The sequence below is a fragment of the Engystomops pustulosus genome, chromosome 1, assembly GCF_040894005.1.
Source record: "Engystomops pustulosus chromosome 1, aEngPut4.maternal, whole genome shotgun sequence".
Taxonomy (NCBI): Eukaryota; Metazoa; Chordata; class Amphibia; order Anura; family Leptodactylidae; genus Engystomops; species Engystomops pustulosus.
In genome coordinates, this window is record NC_092411.1 from 55,290,819 (window position 1) to 55,315,206 (window position 24,388).

The following is a 24,388-nucleotide window of genomic DNA, read 5'->3' on the forward strand; positions in this document are numbered from 1 at the left end:
CAGCACTTGTGGTTATTTCCCCCTTTTTGTCAGCTCTCTGCTATTGAAGGAGGCATGAAGGGGTGGGGGAGGGGGTGAGTGAGGCTTGCAGTACAGTGGACTGATGCAGAGTGTTGCATTGTGTCTAGTAGGCATCTCATGGATCTCATCATGTCTGATCTGTCACATCTCTCTTTCTATGTGTCGGATACGAGTGAATGTTCAGAAGGTAAATAAAAGTGTACATAAACCTGTACCCTGATCTAACCACATTGTCAGCACACAGAACTAGGTGGACCATAAAATGTCTGCTGAGAGAGTCCACGTCCACACCCTAGGATTTTGCACTGAGCAGCCTAGATAGTGATAGGAGCTAAAACTGCAATAAAACTGAGTAAAATTGTGAAGTAAAGGGTTAAACATGATCTTTATTGTGTTACTATCACTTGGGAATTGAAATTTGAAATTTTTCATGGGAAAACGACTTTAATTAAGCCAAAGTTCAGTGTGACAAAGGCCCTCTAGGGTACAGCTCCAGGTTAGCATGTGTAGCAATTTGTTCAATAATGACTTTCTCTCTGGCATGTTATCACCAATATCCTAGACTTCCATAAGCCAAGATTGCTATACTACTTTTTTATACTAGGTTAGGACACACTAGGTTAGGAAACACTAAAAGTGAAGCTGTTGCTGTGCTAAACGTTTTAACTTCATACACTGGATTAGTGGAGGTCACCTGGGCACCTACCAGTAAAAAGTGCTGAAATATTACATCACTGTATGGAATGACGTTCATGTGGTCTGCATGTAGAGAAATCCATTGTCATTGTCCTGATGGATAATGGACCTGGAAGTGACATGGAAGTGAATGAAGAGGAACTGCCACATTAACATGGGACACTCCTAGCAGCAATCTATAGGGGTGTAAAGGAACCTGTTAGCAGAAAATGATATAATAAACCTGTAAACATCTAAACATCTTCCAGATCATGTTTTCATGACCCAGAGTTGTGGCATCATCCAAAAAAGTCTATTTTGATTATAAGATGTAAATTTAAAGTATCATGTCAGAGGATTTAAAACTGAAGTGAAGCTCTCCCCTCCTTAGAAAATACCCTTCACTGTGATTGACTGCCCTGTGTCCAGAGATGTTAGTAACCGGATTTTCCAAAGTCTTGTGCATGATATCCATCATAGAGGAGGGGTCGTTTTGAGGTAAGAGAGCTTGACATTAGCACTTACCTCTCTGCCTCAGTCACTTTATACAACTAATTTACATCTCACTTGAAAGTTGATTTTCTAGATGATGCCACTACGCTGGGCCATGAAAGAAACATCATCTGGGAGATGGTAACCTCCTAACATAGTGGTAGTGGTTTATTAGGTAATTTTCTACAGACAGGTTCCCGTTGAGTGTCTGTTGTGCCGAAAACCCCATTAAAACTAAAACCTTTGTAAATGTGAAGCAGGATTCAAATGTGGTCTGCAGTTTGCTGTAAATTCCTCACAAGGGGTCATCGTTTTTTTAGGCACCTCCTGTAAAACGATCATAACAACCAATTTATTTCACATACAGCGATTGGTTTCTATGAGCAAAGGGGGCAATGGTGTAGAGCATTTTGATAATTGAGTAACTTCTCTGCAGAGTATGTGAATGGGATAGTTCCGGGTTTGGCTTTGTGCTAAGATCTTCCATTAAGAACTGAAGGTTCTTAACACTGACATTAAAGGACATCTACCATCAGTTTACTTTATAGAGTTATAAAAGTTACGTCACCTGGGCACCTCGGGGGAGCCATATATTTAAATTTATTTACTCCCCCCTTTGCGCTATTGGTCCTGCCTACCTCCCCTAACATTGCATAGAGCAGGGTGACGTAGCCTGAGTGTCCCCAGGGTAATTAGCTTAACTTTTATAATGATATAGATAGATGGATTGAGAGTCATAATAAAAGAAGTCCTGAGGAACTTCTTACTAGGACACATCTACCATCGATGTCTAAACTCCTCCCAAAATATAGTCTTGGCCATCACAAATGTGCAGCTTCAAAAATGAACACAGAATTTCCTAAGTGCTTTTCATCTTTAAAACAACACATTCCATTAATGGAGACTGTCACAATATGATGAAGTGCTTTACATTTTCTGTGTAACTGGTGAAGTTCTGAACTACAATTTTCAGTCTACCTCTTGGATATGTGTCAGAAACCTCCATAACTCTGGCAGGTAAATGTTGTAGCTTGAATCTTTGTTAATAGGAAACTTCAGTCTTCAGTGCTTCAGAGCATTGGACATTTTCACCACTTGTAAGGAGAAGAATAAAAAATTGTACAGCACATCTGGATGCCCCTTGTCCAGGGACTCATGCACAATGGCACCGAGCCTGTAGAAATTGGTGATTACATACTCCCTAGGTTGGGGTCAGTAAAAATAAAAATACATGAAATAGAAAACGCTGCACTCAAAAGAAAGATCCTTGATGCAAAGATTTACAGATTTAGAAGAAGATGATGGACACTCCAGCGTGGACAAAAATAGAATAATATCAAAAAATATTTGGGGAGAACATATTAAAACCTAACGTTTAATCACACGATTAAAAGGCCATGTGCACATGGAGGAGAGAAAGCCATTAAATGGTTTTAATATGTTCTCCCCAAATATTTTTTGATATTATTCTATTTTTGTCCACGCTGGAGTGTCCATCTTCTTCTTAGTTTTACTTGGAGCGGCCCGACTCCTTTACTCCGTGCGACTGGCTAGATACGGCAACGCTTCCATTGTTGGTGAGCTGAAATTTTTCTCTTTTTTTGTTTTTGTCAATATTTACAGATTTACTTTGGTACATAATTATAATTCCTTTATTTATATAGCGCACAAAGATTAAGCAGTGCTGCACAGAACTTGCCAAATCAGTCCCTGTCCCCATGGGGCTCACAATCTTATCAACCTACCAGTATGTTTTGTGAGTGTGGGAGGAAACCGGAGGACCCGGAGGAAACCCACACAAACTCAGAGCGAACATACAAACTCTTTGCAGATGTTCACCCCGGGACATGAACCCAGGTCCCCAGCGCTGCAAGGCGGTATTTCTAACCACTAAGCCACCGTGCTGCCAGTCGCTGTATAGGCTCATTGCACTGCCTTGTAGGGTCAGATGCTTCTATGGAGGAATACCTCTAGACATGCATAGTCCAAATAAGCATACCACATCTTTTATGCAGTCCTTCCTTTAAAGTGTAATCCACTTTCTACAAAATTTTATGTAACTGATAATACTGTACTTTATTAAAGAAATATGTTCCTTTTCCTTTCTTTTTTTCCACTGCATTTTTTTTCTGTATTTAAACAGTTTGTGTAAATCGGCTTTCTGTCCTGCAGCCACTGACAGTTGAGAGATAAAGGCCCACATTTACCAAAGCCTCTGCGCCAATTTTCTGTCGGACTTTGGACGTTCTTTCTAGTGCAAACTGCTTGCACATGTATTTAAGAAGCGGCTCATTTGTGGCGCACTCTGCATTATCCCCGACCCAAAACAAAATTCTGCATTGAAATCGGCATTCCGCTGCATACAGTATTTTTCGGACTATAAGGCGCACCGGAGTATAAAGCGCACCATCAATAAATGCCTGCTAAAACGTCTAGGTTCATATATAAGGCGCACTCGACTATAAGGCGCATCTGATTATAAGGATGAATGACCAGCAGGTGGCAGACCTGTGCACAGTTTAAGGCAGCTGTTGTCTGTAAGTACGGTTCATATACAAGGCGCACTGGACTATAAGACGCACCTTTGATTTCTGAGAAAATCAAACGTTTTTTTGTGCACCTTATAGTCCGAAAAATACGGTAATTGGACCGTGCAACACATTTATTATGCAGAGTACGACAGGATTGTGCCTCACGCCCCTTGTTAAAGGTGCACCAAAAGAAATTTTGTGCACCCTGTCGGAGCAGTGCAGGGAGCACAAGATTCTTGAAGGATGTGCGCCACAATGCATCTGGTGCACCCTGCACACTGCACAGGCAAACTATAGTTTGCACTGCTTTTGATAGATGTGGACCAAAGTGTCTAATGACTCTTTACAGAGAGTCCCTGGAAGGTGTAACCTCCTTACAGAGCTGAATCATCAAGGACAAAATATTCTCTAGGTATGGAAAGAATTCAATATTAGCCTTCTTATCTATCTGCAAAGGACAAACCTCAGATGGCTTTCGGATGCACTGCTAACTACAGGAAGAAGAACAGAAAAATGAAATATATTACAAAAGTTTACTATGATCACCTACTTTACTAATTTTTGAAAAGTTTTAGTGACACTTAAAGATTCTTATTAATCATTACCCTGCATATGAGATTGTATAAAATATATTACCGGTACATACAGAGCTACAGAAGACATGTCACCTATACACCTTTAATGGCTTCAAACTTTAATGGCAACATATGGACCCCATAATACCATCTAGATGTAACTGTATGGCACCTTATTCTTTCCTTAGGAGTAACAACACACGTGGATATCCAGTCTTAACACACACTTGTAATGCAGTTATGTTCACGGGACATGGAGATCACACATTTCTAATTAAAAGAGCTTTAAAAGAAAAAAACCACAGGCCGTCTGTCTCTGCAAATACACAGATGTCATACATTACATGCCGACTATCTTATCTTTCATTTTTCTGAAGAAAACAAACCCCACGGTTTCTCAAATCTTAGCAAGTGGCTTAAAATGCAGAGTGTCTTCAGCAGATGATTCATTCACATAGCAGATAAGCCTTTCTTCTCCGCCCATGGCTTGTTTGTTGGGATCTGTCTGTTTTTACATCTGTTCTGAATTCTATTTGGATTCCATTTTACTATTACAACAAGCTGAGATGTTTTACATTTTTGTGGGGAATTGATATTCTAGTAATTCTCCGCGCTGATGGTTACTTTTCTTCTGGTTACTTTTCTCTTGGCTGTTACCAAAAGAATTGTAAATGTATCCATCATAACAGGTCATTATCATGCTGAAAAAGCCATGCTAAAATATATATTTGTTAAAGTGACATCACCTTTTAATGTAGTTAGCAATTATACAACCAGCATTTTTAGGGGAAAGATTCAATGTAAACTGTATGTTGTCCCTTTAAACCCCTGTATCTTTTATGCTTACAAATCACGTGGACAGACCCATAGGCACAGTTGTACAGAGAAGGCAGTAGGACCACCCACTGGACTCTTAAGCATAAAAAGTGCTGGGAAGAAAACTTTTCCAACAAAACTATTTATTATAACTCTTCTAAAGAAAAGTTCTGTTCGGGTTAAAATAAGCTCAGTAATATGCCAAACCCTTAAGTAGTCTTCTTTCCATCTCGTAAGCTAATGCTATATGACCTGTGCAGTTACTAAATTATCAGTGAGGGTTTAACCTCTGTGTCCCCGACTAAGGCCTCATGCGCACAACTTTGGACGTGAGCGAAGACGAGCTGCGACTACCCTGTTGCCTCATTTACTTAGTGTCAGACTGGAGTTCCTTGGGCCTCCCAGATAAAATTATCCTGGGGGCCCACCGTTTACCAACCCTAAAACATAAACCCTAGTAGCCTTCAAATTTGGTTGTCCTCTGCCAGACCTCAAGGGTCCTGTATTGGGTTGGAGTCTGGGGCCCACCGGAGGATACTCTGATTCTCTGGTGGGCCAGTCCAACACTGTTTACTTACATTGGGCACACTCACGGTTCGTTGCTTGTGAGGCTCCATGCCTCACCGCCCAGGTGCTTTTTGACTGCCTCCTACTCTAAGAGATCTGATAACTTGATCAAGTGTCTAATGACGTAACACTTAAGTCTTTGGCTAGATTTCTGAATCCTCAAGTTTATTATTCTCTAGATATGCGGGTATATGCACACAAAGTTCTCATGGGAGATTTATTAGAAATGTAGAAATGTTGAGACCACAACTGTTCTAGTAACCCATGGCAACCAATCAGAGCTTAGCTTTCATTTTATAAAGGGCTCTGGGAACAGCTCTGATTGGTTGCCTTTGGCAACTAGAAAAGTTCTGCTCCCAGACACTTCTGATAAATCGCCCCCCTTATCTGTGTAAAGGACTGCAGGAGAAAGAAGAGCAGAAAAGCGGCAGAGCGAAGCCGTATATTGCAAAGTTTACAAAATTAACCCACTCATTAATTTCTGGGAAAAAATGCTTTCACTGTTGCTAGCACTTTACTTGCAGTGTCTAGGGCTAGTTCTAGTCCTCTACTGAGCTGAGTGACCAGAAGCACAATATACAGGTGTCCACACTTCTCACAAGGATTTACCATAACTGTGAGATTGAAATAGCATTTTTATGGAAGTTTTTTTTTTACTTGTAAATCAATGTGTTTTAGTTCAGAAAATAAACAAAATATTTAATTTGTAATACAATTTTTAATTGTATTGTGCTCCATTGCCAGCAAGAATGTGAACAATGGATGTTTTCATTCTGGTCTTCATGACTGAATCTGGGAACAAAGCCCAGTCACAAAAAAACACCATTATGTACCCAGAGCATTTAATAGAGACATAATAAGTGTGATATAAAGAACGGCTACATGAGAGCCATTGCTACACTTGGCAGAGAGGTAGGAGAAACTGTTATAGAAGTGATACCAGAAAAAAGGGGTTAAACATGATACGTTTATTGGGTAAAATTATTATACTTTTACATAATTTATAAATTATCTAGATGTTTATCGTGGGTTTGGATTCTAGTTGTTTTCCCCCATAGATGATCTGAATAGTTTCACACTCAGTTGTACTTGGCTAGGAGTTAAGTAATTCTGTTATCATATTTATTTCATTGCAAAAAAATGTATCAGATTGGGTGAGGCAATTCTCTTTTTATTTGGAGTGGTTTTATTCCCTTTTTACGAATAGTATAAAAGACTTCCTTGTAATAAAATCCACCTTGGCCTTGTGTTATCCAGCTCATCTCCCTGACCCTATGCTGCGCTAGTCAGGAGAGCAATACAGGACTTTGGATACTCACCTTTTCCTGGTCCCCAAAGCAGCAGCAGAGTGCTGCTGTTTCGAGGGAGGGGGGGAAGGGTCCCTCATACTTTTGCACATACATCGGGGGAGGAAGTGGGAGGCATCGGGGGCACCGCGACTAGTGGCTGCCGGGTGGGGGCACCGCGACTAGTGGCTGCCGCGTGGGGGCACCGCGACTAGTGGCTGCCGCGTGGGGGCACCGCGACTAGTGGCTGCCGCGTGGGGGCACCGCGACTAGTGGCTGCCGCGTGGGGGCACCGCGACTAGTGGCTGCCGCGTGGGGGCACTATTGCACATATTGGCCATCAAGGTTATTAAACAATAAATAATGTTCAGCTTTGCGGTTGCCCTCAAATAGCTGATTGTAATGGTAATACTGTACAAATGTAACTACCAAACAGCTCAAGCAGAAATATGTATACATTAATAAAATGTCATACGGCCCTTTTAGGGCAACCACGAGGTTGATGTGGCCCCTGATGGAAATTAGTTTGACACCTCTAGTGTACATAAACACCTAGGTTATAGCTGATTAACTTGTCTGACAATGTATTGGTAGGTTGTTATTTTGGATATCTAGCCATTTTCTTGCAGCACAGGGGCAGCATGTGTTTGCATGAGGGGAGAGGGAGGAGGAAGTGGAGTTTTAAGGGCAGTTTGAAGATAATAATAGAGCCCGGTATACTTTTATATACTTTTAGAAGTGAGTGGAAGCAGTAATGTAAATTATAAAAGCACATTGGGAAGTAGTATTAAACAGGCTATGGGAACCTGTGATTAGGTGACAACATAAAAACCTGATTGACCCATAAATATCTCCCCAATTTCATATTCATTCATATTTTACAGGTATTTGTGGAAACCCTGGACAAGTGCTTTGAAAACGTCTGTGAATTGGATTTAATATTCCATGTGGATAAGGTATTTATACTATAAGTATTATAAAATCTAATGGGGGGCTTATTGTATCACTTTAGCTATTCCTTAATATATTATTTGGGAAAATGCAAATATATTATCCAGGCGGGGACAAGGAAAACATTGCCTCTTGGTTACCTTACAAAGCAGCACCCTTAACATCAAGCTTGACTTTTTCAGGAAGACTAATGACATGATGCAGAATTAAAGCCAATCCAGTATAACTACTCCAGAAGGAACTGATTCCCAACTGATTCCCAACAGCAGAGGCGTGACTACAGCCGTAGCAGTAATAGCAACTGTTATGGGGCCCAAAGGGGCAGGGGGCACCGGCATCAGTACAGAGTAGGGAACTGGTGTAGCTGAGTGAGAGGCTTTTGACTAGGTCGGGAAGTACGAAGACTCCTAAGGGAGACCTTGCCAGTATATTTTTGAGATGGCAGTCAAAAAACATTTGTCCGGGCTTTTTAATTGTCAGTGTGTGGCCCTAATCCAGGCGATGGTGGCTAGATTGTTATAAAGGGGTTAGCAGTGTTTCTCCGGCCCAGACTGGACAGTGTAGGGGAATTTCTATTTTATGACCTGTCTTTTGCTTTGTTATAAAACTACACAATGGAATGTCTACCTTGTTCCTATGATTTGTTCTCCATTGGGATGACTATGCTGTTATCAGTACCAGCAAGTACTAACCCCTTCCAGAAGTGCGTCTTAATAGTATGGCGCGCGTCAGGTGCGGGTGCATGGAGAGGGTTCACGGCGGTGTGGTGCTGCTCATATTGCAGCAAAGACTTACCGATAACACTTACCGATCGCAGGTGTTATCCCGTTGATTCAAGAAGATCGTCAGGGTGTGGCGATCCGTTGCCATAACAGCCTCGGGTCTTCCGATGACCTGAGGCTGTCCTGTTTTAACCCATTCATTACAATGTGCGATTTGCACTAATGAAAATCTTAAACACATTAGCTATCACAGCATCACAGCTCCGTACACCAAAGTATAAAATAGTCATTAGCGCCAGAAGATGACAAAATCAAGAAAAAAAAATGTGTACATAAGGTTTTAATACATTAATTTCATACAATTTATGAAAACATTATAAAACCTATACAAATTTGTTATCCCCGTGATTGTACCAACCCAAAGAATAAAGTAGTCATTTTGGGCGCACACAGTGAATGCCATAAAATCCAAACCCACAAAAAAACGGCGCAAATGTGGTTTTTTTTTCACCATTTACACTGCATTTGGAATTTTTTTCTCCCAGGACACGGCATGGAATATTCAATACTGTCGCTATGAAGTGTAAATTGTTACGCAGAAAACAAGCCGTCACAGAGCTCTTTACGTGTAAAAATAAAAAAAGTTATAGATTTTTGATTGTGGGGAGTGAAAAATCGAAAAAGGGCCCCGGTCGTTAATATTTGGAGAGGAAAAAAAGTTATTGCAAGTTAGACATTCAAATCAATAGTGCAGATCGCTCCTCCAAAGGGATATTCTTTATAGCAGCTCTCAACTCCTCCTTCATCACAATAGGATATATTAACCTCATGACGTCCAGGCCTTTTTTGATTTGGCATTTCCCTTTTTTCACTTCCCACCTTCCTATAACTTTTTTTTTTTTTTTCCATGAGAGCTGTGTGAGGGCTTGTTTCCTGCATAAGAAATTGCACTTCATAGTGATGGTATTGAATATTCCATGCCGTGTACTGGGAATCAGGGAAAAAATTCCAAATGCAGTGAAATTGTTGAAAAAACACATTTGTGCTATTTTCTTTTGGGCTCGGATTTTATGGCTTTCACTGTATTACATGTCTCCTTTATTTTTCGGTCAGTACAATCACAGGGATACAAAATGTAAAATATAGGTTTTATAATGTTTTCATAGATTTACAAAAATCAAAACTTCCTGTTCCTAGCCTTCATTTGACACTAATAACTTTTTTTCATACTTCAGTGTACGAAGCTGTGTATGGTGTTTTTGTGAGATCAGATGATGTTTTCAATACTATCATTTTGAGGAATGTACTGCCTTTTGATAACTTTTTATTACGTTTTTTATATGTTGCTAAATAGTGAAAAAGTGGCATTTTCAACTTTGGGTGCTATTTTCCGTTATGGGTCAAACACCGGTAATAACCGTTATTATATGTTGATAGATCGGACAATTTGGGGCTCAACGATGCCTAACATGTTTATGATTTTACTTTTTACTTTATATAAAATTCTAAGGATGAGGATTGGCGATTTAAATTTCTTCATTTTAATTTATTTTTTTAACATTTTTTTGCAACATGTGGCAAACACTCAGTGTATACAGAGGGCTCAGCCGTGAGCCCTCTCCATAGACCTGAGCCGACATATGACGTACATAAGTCACATGTTGGTAAGGGGTTAAAAGCTTTTATCCACACAGATATATTTGTATTAGAGATCTTTTTTTTGTATATAACATTGTGCACAAGACCCCAATCAATTTTCTAATCTTTAATCGGGGTAATATGCAAATTTTCTAAAGAGGCTACTGGGGCGTGGAGTAGTGAGAGCTGAGGCTACGCGGTGCGGCTACTCCACGTCCCAGTAGCCTTTTTGATCCTCCTACCCAGACATGTTCAGCACTCCGCTACAAGGAGCTGTGCACACTTGTCTGCAAAGCCGGAGTTCTGCGCATGCCCAGAACACAGGCCAGCGGCTGCGTAATCTCTGCTCCAAAGACGAAGCTACTGCGCATGCGCAGAACTCCTGCTTCGCGGACGAGTAGTGGCACGCTGAAGATGTCTGGGTAGGAGGATCAAAGAGGCTACTAGATAGATCCGTAGTGGTAGGTTTCCTTTAACATCCAGATATTTTATAAGAATGGATTGTTGTGTTTTGTTTTTCGCAATATAAGTTCTGCAAAATACTATATCACACAGATCAAATCTTTCCCTCACTTCCGCTTGACTTTCCTGTCTATCGTGCTGCCTCTTGTGACACAGATGTGAAATTCTTGTTTATAGTATAACTTTCCACCAGTTGTCGGTGGAGCCAGTAGTTGAATGTAAATGAACAGATGCCAGATGGCTCTATTTAACTCGGATGTGCAGGAATGAAGTATAATATTGTTCTCTTTCTTTGTTCTGCTCTTGAATCTTTAATTTGTTTTTCTACAATGAACTCAAACGCTTTACATACATTCTGCTTATTGGGAAGAACACTGGTGACAATCCTGCCCTCCCAAAAGGAAATATTTATATCTTGCTACAATAAACAAGTGAACTTTTAAAGTGAAATTACAGTAAATTAAAAAACACTTTCCCATTGTCGGTATGTCCAGAAACCAGCTGGAAAGACTGTTATATAATATACTGGCCATAAGTCAGATCACTCACATGTATGAGAAACCAAACGTATTGCTTACACATTTATCTATAATAAATAATCTATATAAATAAAGATTATTATTATTATTGTGCCATCCAACAATTTGCCCTTTAAACCTTACAAAAATGAAAACTGTGTTGGCTAGTAGCCCCGGAGATCTGTGTTTTAGCAGGAGGACTGTGAACAAGGCATGTATATTCCAGGATTGTCGCTAGAGCATTCTGATGCACTAGGACAGTGATGGCGAACCTTTTAGAGACAGAGTGCCCGAACTGCAACCAAAATCCACTTATTTACCGTTAAGTGCCAACGTGGCTTTTTAAGCAGTAACTTGCTGCTACCTGTTCTTCCACTTCTTTCAATTGTATCGGCTGCCTGAGGCCACCAATACAGTTGAAATAAGGAGGGCAATTTCAGACTTTCATTATAGCTTCTCTCCAAGTTGCCTGGGACAGCAGGAAGATTTGATGGATTTGGTCTTGTTTGGTGAACTCTGTCCTGGTGTGATGGCCTGAGGGCCCACAGAAAGGGCTCGGAGTGCCACCTCTGGCACCCGTGCCATAGGTTCGCCACCACTGCACTAGGATGTGAGATCTCATAGTACCTGTTCTGAGTCAGATTAGTGGCAGCCTTCTGTTTCAATATTACAAATCTGATGTAAATACTTTTATGGAAAAACTACAAAAGTGCTTAAAGGGAACCTGTCACCAGGGACCTCATTTTCATTAAAGACAGGTTGCAGAAGCTTATTACACGTGCAGTACAAATCTGCCTTACTGCCTTTTATAAGCATTTGCATTACATTATAATTGTGTGTTATAACTTATCTTGCACCCTGACAAAATCCTGGGGTAGTCACAAGGGCTAGTCTTTGGTTTGGATGCATTTCAAAAAACAACATGTGGCTTGTCTGTGTTACTCACTCCTCAGATCTTAGCCCCCACCTTTGTGCTCCTGTATAGCTCCTCCTCCTGCTCCTTCTCAGAGGTCACAGCCTGGTCAGCCTGACATAAGTGGGGGAGGGACAAGCTGTACAGGAGCACAAAGATGGAGGCAGTCTGCCGCTCAGACAAGTCACATGTTTTTTTCTGAAATGCATCCAAACCAAGGCCCAGCCTCTGTGACTACCCCAGGATTTTGTCAGGATGCAAGAGTTAGTTATAACACCCAATTATATTGTAATGCAAATGCTTAGAAAAGGCAGAGAGGCATTTTTGCACTGCAGGTGTCGTGGGCTTTTACAATCAGTTTTTAATGAAAAAAATCTGTTTAAGGAATAAGACCTTTAATGGCTTACTAGAATAATTATATGCTTCCAGGGCACACAATATCTCATAAATATAGGCATGTTGTCCCTTAGAAACAAGATGGCTTCCTCAGATACGACCACCCTGCACTGACCGCCTGGATTCTCCCAGACATTTCATATGTACAATTTTTTTTATTTCTTTGTGCAATCCCTCCAGTAGTGGTGGTCGTATCCAATGACATAGTCTTATGACCATATGACTACATTTATGCTAAATTATCTCAATACAGGTAAAACATTTTTAATAACATCTGAAGAAATGTATTTTAATTAAATGAATTGTGAAGGCCCAGACAAGAATTGCCCCTATAAGTTACCAGGACATAAAGGTTTAAAATAACCAACTCCAGATGGATTTTCACAAGAAAAAACACTATAGGCGGCCCCTATACAAACCTATAAGCAGTACAAAATTATGTACAAAACCTCAACAGATGACTCCTAGTTACAAATGACTCCTAGTTACAGATGACTCCTAGTTACAGATGACTCCTAGTTACAGATGAACCTCCTGATGCTGATATTTTACCCTCAGTCTGCAGAGTTATCAAATGAGGTTTTATTATTAATCCTTATTCTAATGGCAACTCTGCCTTTTATACAAATGCAATTTAAGACAAACCTATAGAACATATCCTGTATGTAACATGGGGACTGCCTCTATTAATCTCCTCTTGCTCTATAATATGCTCCTTGCAGACTCACTGCAATTTCCATGTGTTAGGTTCCCTTTCGAGTAACCAGAGTCCTTTAGTGATGAGGAGCAAAATCTGTGTGTACGTGTTTGAAGGCTCCTTCATGGGACCTTGGGCTTTCAGAGCAGTTACCTATTCAGCCTCTGTGGACAAATCTACTACAGATGTGTACTGTATAAGGGGGAATAGGGGAATCAACATCCTGCAAGAGACCTTTGTTCCTAAATTTACTTCTGTTTTTCTGCTAGGTACACAACATACTTGCAGAAATGGTGATGGGAGGTATGGTTCTAGAAACCAATATGAATGAAATAGTAACTCAGATCGATGCTCAGACCAAACTGGAAAAATCTGAGGTAAGAATTTACCATTGTATTGGACTTCAAAAATGATATTATTGAATTATTACCAGACTCCACCAATTATTGCTTTAAAGTTTTATAGCCTTCATCTAAAACAGGTCACAGTGATGAGCTACTGCGTCCTGGTGCATCTGATGTAGTGCCACCTGCTGCCCTCCATAGTCATAGGATCAGATCACTATGAGAACACTCTGCCGTCGTTCTCTGCTCTGGTTCACTAGAGTACTAGTGTCCTAACGTAAAGATATTAATCTGCTTTGCAGTAAGTACAATTTAAAATCATTTTGTTAAAGGGGTATTCTGGGAGAATGAGCATCTGATACAAAAACCCATTGTGCTATAAATAATTGAATATAATGTTATTAGTCACAAAATGGAGCTTAAATAGTTTGATTTTATGTTTCACAAAATGTTAGGGCCTCTCTTAAGTAGGCAGAGTTATCACCAAGATGGCTGCCACTGGAAACTACAAGTCCCATGATCCCTTACTTCATAGTAACAGCTCCTCCTACCTCCTCTTCTCTGCTCCCAGTGATATAACAGAACTGACTGCCTTGCTCTGTTACCATAGTAATGATGTGTGTAACTGCCATCACTGCACATTACCTCACTGAGATGTCTCTGCACAATACTGGTCATACTGGATGCACTGCAAGCAACTAACTACAGCCAAACATAGTGATAATCACATGATCTGCCCAGGCAGGTGCAGGACATGTGATGTGAACATGTGACCAGCAGCCATCTTCTGTCCTGTGTCTGCTCTGCACGGAGAAAATCAACGGACTGATTAAAGGGCCAGTAGCAGTTTAATTCTCCATCATAGTGTATGTCACCATGTTTTTCTTCAAATAACTAATTATATATTAGCTTATATTTTAAGGAGCCATTTGTATATGAATTATGATGGTTTCTGGAATACCCCTTTAATTATTGAAGGTACACATTACAGTACATGCAAATGTGAAACATCTTGTATGCAGTGGCCTCTCTCTATGAATCTAATACATGTTGCTTTTTATTTGGCTGATTAATGACAACATAAGCCTAAGTCTGATTATGAGAAATCCTGAAGCCTGTAGTACAGTGGTGGTGACACGGGTGCCAGAGGTGGCACTAAGATCCAGCTCTGTAACCCCAGCTCAGAGTTTGCCAGACAAGTTGAGTGACTTAGGGCACCATCCTGCAGTCCATGGTAGCCCTGGATGTCCTGCGTTCATCGCCATATTAAAGCAACACTTCTTGGACTTCCAAGTACTTCATGAGGAGCAAGAGGTGTGGACAGGTCTGGATTACGATTGGAGCTCCTGTCCCATGATTCTTCCTGTTCAAGGGGAACCTGGAGGGAAGCTACAATGATTCATCTGAATTTCCCCTCCTCGCTTCAACAGTATTGGTGTCCTCAAGACACTCCTCAAGATGGACCGCTGTGGCAGAGCAGGGAACAATAAGGCGACACTTTGTGATAATAAGTGGGTTTTCTGCTGTAGCTTGGGCACTCAACCTCTAGGTTCACCATCCCTGCTATAGTAGGTTAAGAATCATGGTAATTGTGTATGAACTGTACAGTTTTCATGGTAAAAGCTACTGTGATTGGGATGAGCAGAGAGGCATAATACTGACTACATGGAAATGTATATTTGTGAAAGAAATGGTGACCTGTCTGCTTGTCCTTACAGTCCCCCCCCAAGTGCAGAGTTTGTAATATTCATAAGTTGTAGACTGGCCCCACCTCCAGCTTCTGATTTGCAGCTTTCTTCCTATACAACAAAACTGGGAGAAAGCTGTCAATCAGAGTAGGCGTCTGCCCCTAATGATGATTCCATACAATAGGCATACTACTACTAATAAAACATGGGGCTGCTGCTACACAGACAGAGTTAGGGTACATTCACACGATGTCTGTGGTGCCTGGTCACATTGAGTTGGGCACACATTGCTACACCGTGTCCGTGCACTGAGAAATATAGGATATGCCCTATATTTCACCGTGTTACCGCAACGGCCCCGCACTGCTCTATTGGGAGGGGAGGGCAGGGGTGAGCAGCGCTCATCCCTCCTCCTCTCCGACGCACTGATGCGTAAATAATCCAGTAGGTCAGTTTGTCATGGAGTGTCTGTTAATCTAGTAAGGTCTTGATGATTCTCATTGCATTTACAAAGAAAGCTCCGGACTCTAATCTGTATGGTCCTGAAGAATGAGGACTCTGCACCTCCTATAATAGGCTTACTTTACCCCAGAAAATTAGGACACAATTCTTTCGGAATAGCAGTATTTCGGTCGCACGGAGCTTTTTGGTGTGAGCCCCATTTTCTTAGGCCACGCCCCCTTTGTCCAGCTAGTCATAGGAAAGCTAGAAAACTCACCCGTTCAGTTCATGTCTTTCACTGTTAAAGTAACAAAACTGCACCTAAAACCACTTATAAACTCCTTGTGATGCAGTTGTAACTGCAAGGTGTGACTGCACCCTCACTTTTCACCTTCCTATTGAATAAATCATGAGCACATGACTGGCTGTCAAGCTAAATCCAGGCTTTAATTTGAGGCCAAGAATACATAGTGTGAAGTTAATGGGTAGGTAAGAGGGTTAGAAGGACCAGTAAATGTACTATTATGCTAGTTGTAAAAGGGTACCTGCATGACATTACAAATCCTAAATGTCAAAAGGAAACCAAGTAATTGAAAATACATGGTCATGGACTAAATGGTTTGAGAGCTTCTTCTGCCTTTTCGTGAGATGCCAATTTATAAAACTTATTTTCACATTGATTAAAATAAAGTAATAATTCCTTATATTACCGACTTCTACCCTACACTGTATTAAAGGGGATTTCCGGGAATTCTGCAAACCCTGTGAGGGCCAAGGCATGAGTGGTCAAAAAAGTAGTGTAGTCACCCGGCTCCTGGATCCTGAGGTACTCCACTACTTTTAAGTCTTTTCACTGCCCGCCAGAAGTTCCCTGGGGGGTCACAGGAGTCGATTTGCGTTGTCATTGACTGCTCGAACCATGGACATCACCTGTTATGTAGAGGAAATGGAAAGTGAAATCTTGTGGTCCGAGGTCCCTTATGGGCTGAAGGGGGTCCCGTGCCCTCTAGAACTTGCAGTTGGGCTCAGGTGCCAAAGATCCGAGATACTGGGGCACAGTCGAAGCAGGATAAGTACTCTCTCTTTTTTTCCACCCCTGCCCAGCCCCCATTTAGTTTTTTTTTAGAATTCTAAATTTATTTATCCAACACCTATTACAAATTTATTCAGAGCTCTACTGTAAATCTGTAAAACTGAAGAATAACTATGATCAGTTCTGGGCCCAACCTAAACCCCTGTTTAAATGGAACAATAGTTAAGTGTACACCTTGTCACTCCACTGATATTTCAAGACTGGTGTTTTGCATTTGGTCATTATACCAACCCATGCCAGCAAATGATGTATGGAATTTATTACAAAGCACAGCAGTCCCTGTGCTTTATGGCAAAAAGGTGATGAATCTGGCAGAGGCTAGTGGTTCTGTCCATTCCATGTCCTTGCAGTGCCTCCCGTTCTGATTTAAGATGGGCATGATAAATGCCACCCAGTGTGTGTGGGTCTGGTGGATCAGTGCGGTGAGTCCCATAAACTTTACACATAGCAGCAGTACCTGGTGAATTGTCGTTGCAGTCAATACTGTCAATGCGAAGAAAAACCTGATGGGGCATCGCAAGACCATATAGCAGAGCTCAAATAGACCTTCCAGCAGCATCAGAGATTGTAGGGATGGCACCCGGGTGAGACATCTGTGGTGGTGCTCAACCAGAGTCACTCGCCAAATCAGATGAATCCAAGCCATTACTCTATGCACGCCCCCTCCATTATGACCACTCCCATAGCACTGGTTGGAGGGGCATGCAAATGTGACACCCCCCTCCGACCACTACCATAGAAGTGTCTGTGACAGGGGTGGTGTGCATATAGTAATGAATGCACCCCCCCCCCCCAATCTGCCAGAAAACAGCTGAACGTGGGGTTTCACAAGAAGTCCAGAACCCTGCTGCCATGCAAGGGGCTTTACAGAAACTTTACCTGGATTATGTACACTGGATTGTGTTCGGTGATATAATAGATATCCCCTTCATTACTGTTTAAATATCTAGAGAGAAAATTAAGTTGGAGCTTAGAGGAGTTTAGGCACTATACAGTAAGTACAAGATCCTGAAAGGGTCACCTATAGTGTACTTACCCTGGTAAAGTTTTGGGATAGTGGCTAACCACCTCTTGGCTCCTACTAAATTTTCTCTCGAGATATTTTAACAGTAATGAATGGGATATCTATAGCGCCGAACATAATCCAGTGCACAAGAGTTTCACTCATTACTCATTGTTTTTGCCACAAACAAGACAAAAATGTTTTTTTACATATGTTAATATTTTGTGCTGATCTTGCATTTATTTTTTCTGCATTTACCACATTTTGAAAACCACATTAACACCTATAAAAATAGAGATAACAGAACAAACCGATCTGCTACGATGAATGTGTTAAGTCATCCCTAAAGCGTTGTTATCATGTATATGTATGTGTATACGCCTTTATTTATTATAAGGTGCTAGCTCTCCGCCATTTACTTCCAAAATATTCAAAAACACCTACTTATTCACCATTTCTGCTGATCTGTGCATGCCTTCCAAGCCTTATATTATATTTGTATATTGTATAAATTATTTTTGGTATTTATGTCAAATTTCGTCTTGCTTGTACTAGAATCTGCCATATATACTGTGAAATATGTTAAAGGAAACCTAGTTCTTAGAAAATAGTTCTTACATACAGATACATAGCAACAGCTCAGGGTGAGCTGGTGCCGGAACATATTTTCATTAGTAGAATAAAGCCAGTATCAAAGATTTATAAGTTAACATTTATCTCAGCGCACACAACTAGGGCACGGCGCACCATGCGAACGCCCGTGCGTGCACCGGATTCTGAAATGCTGGAGAGCTGATGAGGTCACCAAGCTCTCTGGCACACTTGCGCATGACACGCACCACACTATTATGGTGTGTGTTGGTTAGGGGTTAAAGGAAACCTACCACTTGAAGTGGCAGGGTTCAGAAGAAAACACCGAGCACCAGCTCAGGCTGAGCTGGTGCCGGTGCTTATTTTTGTTAGTGTTTTAAACCGCGGTATCGCGGTTTAAAACACTTTTTAAACTGTGTAGCCGGCGCAGAGAGGTACGCGCTCGGCGCTTACCATGCGCGCGACCGTGCGCGGCTACATAGGAAGTGAAGGAGAGCCGCGCGCATGGTAAGTGCCGAGCGCGTACCTCCCTGTGCCGGCTATACAGTTTAAAAAGTGTTTTAAACCACGGTATCGCGGCCTGAGCCTGAGCTGGTGCTCGGTGTTTTCTTCTGAAACCTGCCACTTCAAGGACCTCTACCACCAGGATGAAGAACTGTATGCAAATGAGCCTGAGGGGCTCCAGGCTCTATTAACGCCTGGAGCCCCCCATGCTCATTTGCATACACTTATTCATCCTGTTGCTAAATTCCCTTTAATAATCTTGTTTTCATGGGAATACCCCTTTAAGGTGAAAGTTACTGTATTTTGAATCCATTAAATTGTAAGAACGATTTCTAGAAAAATACAACATATTAGACAACTTTTGCATATGTATGTAAAAAAAAAACCATCTAATATTATATATAATAATTTTTTTATTTTTAATATAAATGCCTGTGGCTTATGGGCTCCTGACTTTTATGGTGTGAAATTCAGAATTTTTGGCATTCTTTTCTTGTCCAAATATTTTTCACTTGTCATCAGATGTTATTGTTTGGCAGTTCCCTGGGTCTATACTGGGAATATTTTGCATGTGATACTTTTCAAAGCTATTGCAGGTTTCCATCAATGGACCTGTAATTCCCTTTACCCACAGTGATTACAAAATCCAAGCCCATTTCTATGTATCAGGGAAAACTGAACTAGGGAATTTCCAAATATGAAAAGTGAAACTAGATCAGCCACAAAAATAGGACTAAGACTTTGGAAACTAAGTCTGCAAGTGTTTTCATTATTTTGGTGAAACATCTGTCCTTGAAGAACCAGGCCAGCCCCTGGATTCCTGCATGTTCATTTCCCTGGATCTGAAGCCAAGTTGTGTTTATGTTTTTTGGCTTTTTAGTTTTCCTTGAAAACATTAATTGGAATTTCTTACACTTCCCTTAACATTGTGCTGCAGGAGAAGGTCACTATTCAGGCACTTATTTGGGAAATAGTTGTTCTCTAAAAAATAAAAAAAAAAACACTCCAGTAAATTTAATTTGTATATTTATTGTGTCTCTATTGTATCCTATTATATACTTTAGCAATGTTCCAATGAAATGATTCTGTTATTTCTTTCTATCTATTTGGGTCAAGTGATTTATTGGTGAGCCCCATCCCTAAGATATAAGTACCTTTCTCTCGTCTCTCTCATAAATCAAGCTCCTTTGATATGCAAAGGCATGGACAGTACCACATTCTCCAGCCTGGGGAGCCCAAACCCCTATCACAACTATAATAATTAATTTGGTGTCTAGTGTAATTACAGTGTCCCCCAGCAGGCAGAAATGGTACAGTCTGTAGCTCCCTATGTGATGCTGTGCTGAGGCATCATATAATTGATAACAGACCGTAGTGAGAAATCTTTCAATCAAGCTATATTACAATATTTCCATAATATGAGAGGGTGTACACACTTTTGTGACATACTGTTTATATTGCATTATACAAATAACCATTTTTCATTTTGGAAATGTTAGCTTTATATCTAAATTCTAGTCTGGTTATGTTTTAACAGATTAGACTACTATTTACAGAACATAGAACTGAATGGATCAAACAACAGAGAAGGAAATAATGTTTGTTCATATATTTTATGCTAAATAGAGGGTCTGGTTGCAGAGGTGTTTGATGTCTTGGAGAGCCTCCCCAGTAAGATCCCTATTGATTACCATATGATAGGAAATGTTCAGACAGGGCTTTCGGCATTGTATGTCTGTCTTCTGGAAATGGAGTCTATCCTGCTGGCAGCTTCTCTTTTCTATAGAATATTGTCCGGCCAAGCTAAAATGGATTTATTTTTCTAACTTCTAGCCGAGCAATGACAATAACCTTTTGTTTGAGACTTGTTATGAATTCATTAACCTTTTGGGTTAAACTTTCTCCCCGCATATACATTGTCATTCCTGGTCAGTTAACATGCTGCACAGTACATGAATGTGCCAAAACCACTGTGGCACTTCTCTAAGAGTTCTGTTGCAACATTGAACATCTGACAGCGTGTTTCATGGTACAGTTTATTCACACCATTGATGATTTGCACAGAATGTCATATTTTGAAACCTGCAACTGAAACTTGCAGACTCCAGCACTCCCACTCTCTGTCTATGAGATTGCTGGAGATGGCTGAGCACTGTGCTCAGCAATTTCCGATGCCCCCGTAAGTATTAAATAGAGCCACAGGAGCTGCCAGTGGACTCCATTGTTGTGAACTGTGGGGGATTGGGGAGTGCCCAAGAGTCAGACCCCCACCAATCAGATTGTTACCCCCATCCTGTGAATAGGAAATGATAATCAAACTTAAGGCATCCAATTTGACATTGGAGTTCAGTCACAGGTCAGTCCTATGAGGGTTTGATAGACCTTCATTTATACAGAGATGCAAAAACAATATAAACTTTTCATATTGTTTTTATTTTTTATATATGTTTGATTCTGAATACTCTGGGTTATTGTATTTTATTCTGTTTTATTGCAATTTATCTATTTTGCCGGCTCCTGTTTTGTTGCTTGAATCATTATTCCTGTCCTGATAATAATATATATATTTATATGGAATATTTTTCAGTAGGACAGTAGATTAGACTCCTATAGGTATAGGCTTGTACCGTATTTAGATTATGGTCAATACTGTAAGGATTGAGTTCACTAAAGCATAAGTTGGAAATAATGACAAAAGTTATAAGTTTTCCCATTCTATAGCTAAACAACTGCAGATTTTTTTACTTTTTTTTCTCTTGGCTATTTCCTGTTCTTTTTTTTTTTTTAATTTGCAACAAATTTGCTTAATTTTATGTCAACATGATAATTCCTAAACTCAAGCTTTAGTGACCCAGTCCCATGGATTTACTATCCTTTCTTTTCCCTACTCCTTACTGATAACAGAGGAAGACTTGTATATACCTTTCTTTTAGATTCTTCCGTTCTTCTCTCTTGCAGAGTTTTCTCTTTCAATCTCCCAGACAGGACAGGTAGACCAAGGTACTGCTGCCAAATATACCTGCCACTCTGAGAAAGGCAAAACAAAATGATGTCAATGACATTATATTTAGGCCAAAAATGCCTGTATGACCCCAAACCTATACAACTGCCAGCCACACTGCCGTTACTGCTGCTAATATTATTATTTTAGTTCTATTTACTTGTGCCGAGATACCGCAACATTTCATGCTTTTTCTTTTCTCCATCACCATTGCTTTACTTATGCAGTCTAGTAATAGTAATTCCTTCATTTATATAGCGCATTTATATAGCGCACCCAGCGCTGCACAGAGCTTGCCAAATCAGTCCTTGAAAACACCCCTTGCTACAGTTTTGTTACTACACTTTTGGTACTTATTCTCCACCTTTTAATTAAGACCCTTTGTCTTAATTAGGATATCTTTATTTAATAAACTGGCATTGTATAATGGTAGGGAAACCACTATTAAAATGAACAATTAGAGAGGTACTATCAAGGTTGGACCAGCACCATGAGCCCCATTGTTGATTACAAATCCTTTAAAGGGAACCTGTCACCACGGATCTCATTACTACTAAACACAGGCTGCAGAAGCCTATTACACTTGGATTGCAAAGATGCCATTCTGCCTTCTCTAAGCATTTTCATTACAATATAATTGTGTGTTTTTACTTGCCTTGCCCCCTGACAGAATCCTCTGCTAAGTCAGAGGGGTTGGGCTTTGGTTTGTATGCATTTCAAAATACATGTGACTGGACTGTGCTGCTCACAGTTCTCAGCTCTCAGCCCCCACCTTTGCGCTCCTGTACTTCTCAGTTCTCAGCCCCCACCTTTGTTTTCCTGTACTTCTCCTCCTTCCCCCACTGATGTCAGCTCATCAGCTCTGAACTTGTGAATGAAGAAGCTGGAGGGAGGAGCTGTTCAGGAGTACAAAGGTTGGGGCTGAGAGCTGAGGAGTGAACCGCACAGACCAGTCACATGTTGTTGTGTTTTAAATGCATCCAAATCAAAACTCAACCCCTGGGACTACACAGAGGATTCTGTCAGGGTTCAAGGTAAGTAAAAACTCTCTATTATAGTATAATGCAAATGCTTAGAGAAAGCTGAAATTCATATTTGCAATGCAGCTGTAATGGGCTTCTGTAACCTTTAGTCTTTAATGAAAATGAGGTCCCTGGTGACAAGTTCCCGTTAATTTCATGAAATTATAGTACAAAAACTCTCCAACACTTCAATCATACTCATAGAACCAGCCACCCTGACTGTCTTCCATTGTTATCCATGGCCTCCTTCCTTCTAAAATCCAGCTTTTAACATAATTTTAATTAGCCAGGCTTTTAATTCTCAGCCTATTACACTGTCACCCCGCACCCGTTCTGCCCTTGTACTCCCCACCCCTCTCTTCCTGCTAAATTCTCAGCACATAGTGGTGGGGGGAGTTCCAAGGGAGCAGGAGAGAGGGTTAGACCGTGCAAAAGCCTGTGAAGACCCCATTAGGGATCATTTTCAAAGTTGATTTTAGAAGGAAGGAGGCCATAGATAACAAATATATGAAGATTACAACATGGTGCCTTGATCTGTGGAAAAGTGTCCCTGGTTTATCATCCTTGATTCTGATGGTAGCTTTCCTTTAACTCTTTAAAGACAGGTCCTGGATTGTTTTATCTCTTCATAGAGCTGAATCATTAAGGGTAATAAATTCTAGGTATGGATAGAGTTAATCATTAGCCTCCTTCTCTATCTGAGGTAGTCTGGACTGTGAAAGCTTTTATATTCACTGCTTAATGTAGGAGAGAGTAGAAAAAAGGCAAAAAGAAGCTGCTTTAATTAATGACATATACAGGCGGTCCCCTACTTAAGGACACCCGACTTACAGACAACCCATAGTTACAGACGGACCCCTCTGCCCACTGTGACCTCTGGTGAAGCTCTCTGGATGCTTTACTACAGTCCCAGACTGCAATGATCAGCTGTAAGGTGTCTGTAATGAAGCTTTATTGATAATTCTTGGTCCAATTACACCAAAAATTTTGAAACTCCAATTGTCACTGGGGCAAAAGAAAAAAAATTGTCTACAACTTCCATTATAAAATATACAGTTTCGACTTACATACAAATTCAACTTAAGAACAAACCTCCAGACCCTATCTTGTATGTAACCCGGGGACTGCCTGTATTCCAAAGTTTACTATTATCATTTCTGAAATAAAATATTCAAATGTAGTTACTCTAAGTTCTAGATTTCTTTTTGTCTCCTGTTTAATCTGTTCCTCACCTGTTTACAAGTTGTGGGAGGTATCACATTTTTTTAGATCTTTAACAACCCCTTGAAATACAAACTTTTTTTTAGCTACATAGACTTTGTTTCTGCCATTAATGATATATACTTTGAAGAACTGTCTCTTTAAGACAGGGTTACTTCTTGCAAAATAGGTATAAATTCACTTTTATGTATTTTTTCTGATCATAATACATCATAAGGTC

General features: G+C 40.5%; 1 protein-coding gene across 2 annotated transcripts in view; it reads left to right on the forward strand.

Moving 5' to 3' along the window:
- AP3S1 (adaptor related protein complex 3 subunit sigma 1) overlaps positions 1–24,388 on the forward strand; it is a 46,049-nt gene that overhangs the window by 14,495 nt on the left and 7,166 nt on the right. The window contains exons 4-6 of one of the 2 annotated variants that reach the window (XM_072140960.1): positions 7,848–7,919; positions 13,530–13,637; positions 21,883–21,924. In XM_072140960.1, the coding sequence (XP_071997061.1) occupies positions 7,848–7,919; positions 13,530–13,637; positions 21,883–21,918 (216 nt within the window). In that variant the 3' untranslated portion in view covers positions 21,919–21,924. The remainder of the gene's footprint in view (positions 1–7,847; positions 7,920–13,529; positions 13,638–21,882; positions 21,925–24,388) is intronic. The other variant, XM_072140949.1, reaches the window with a different exon arrangement.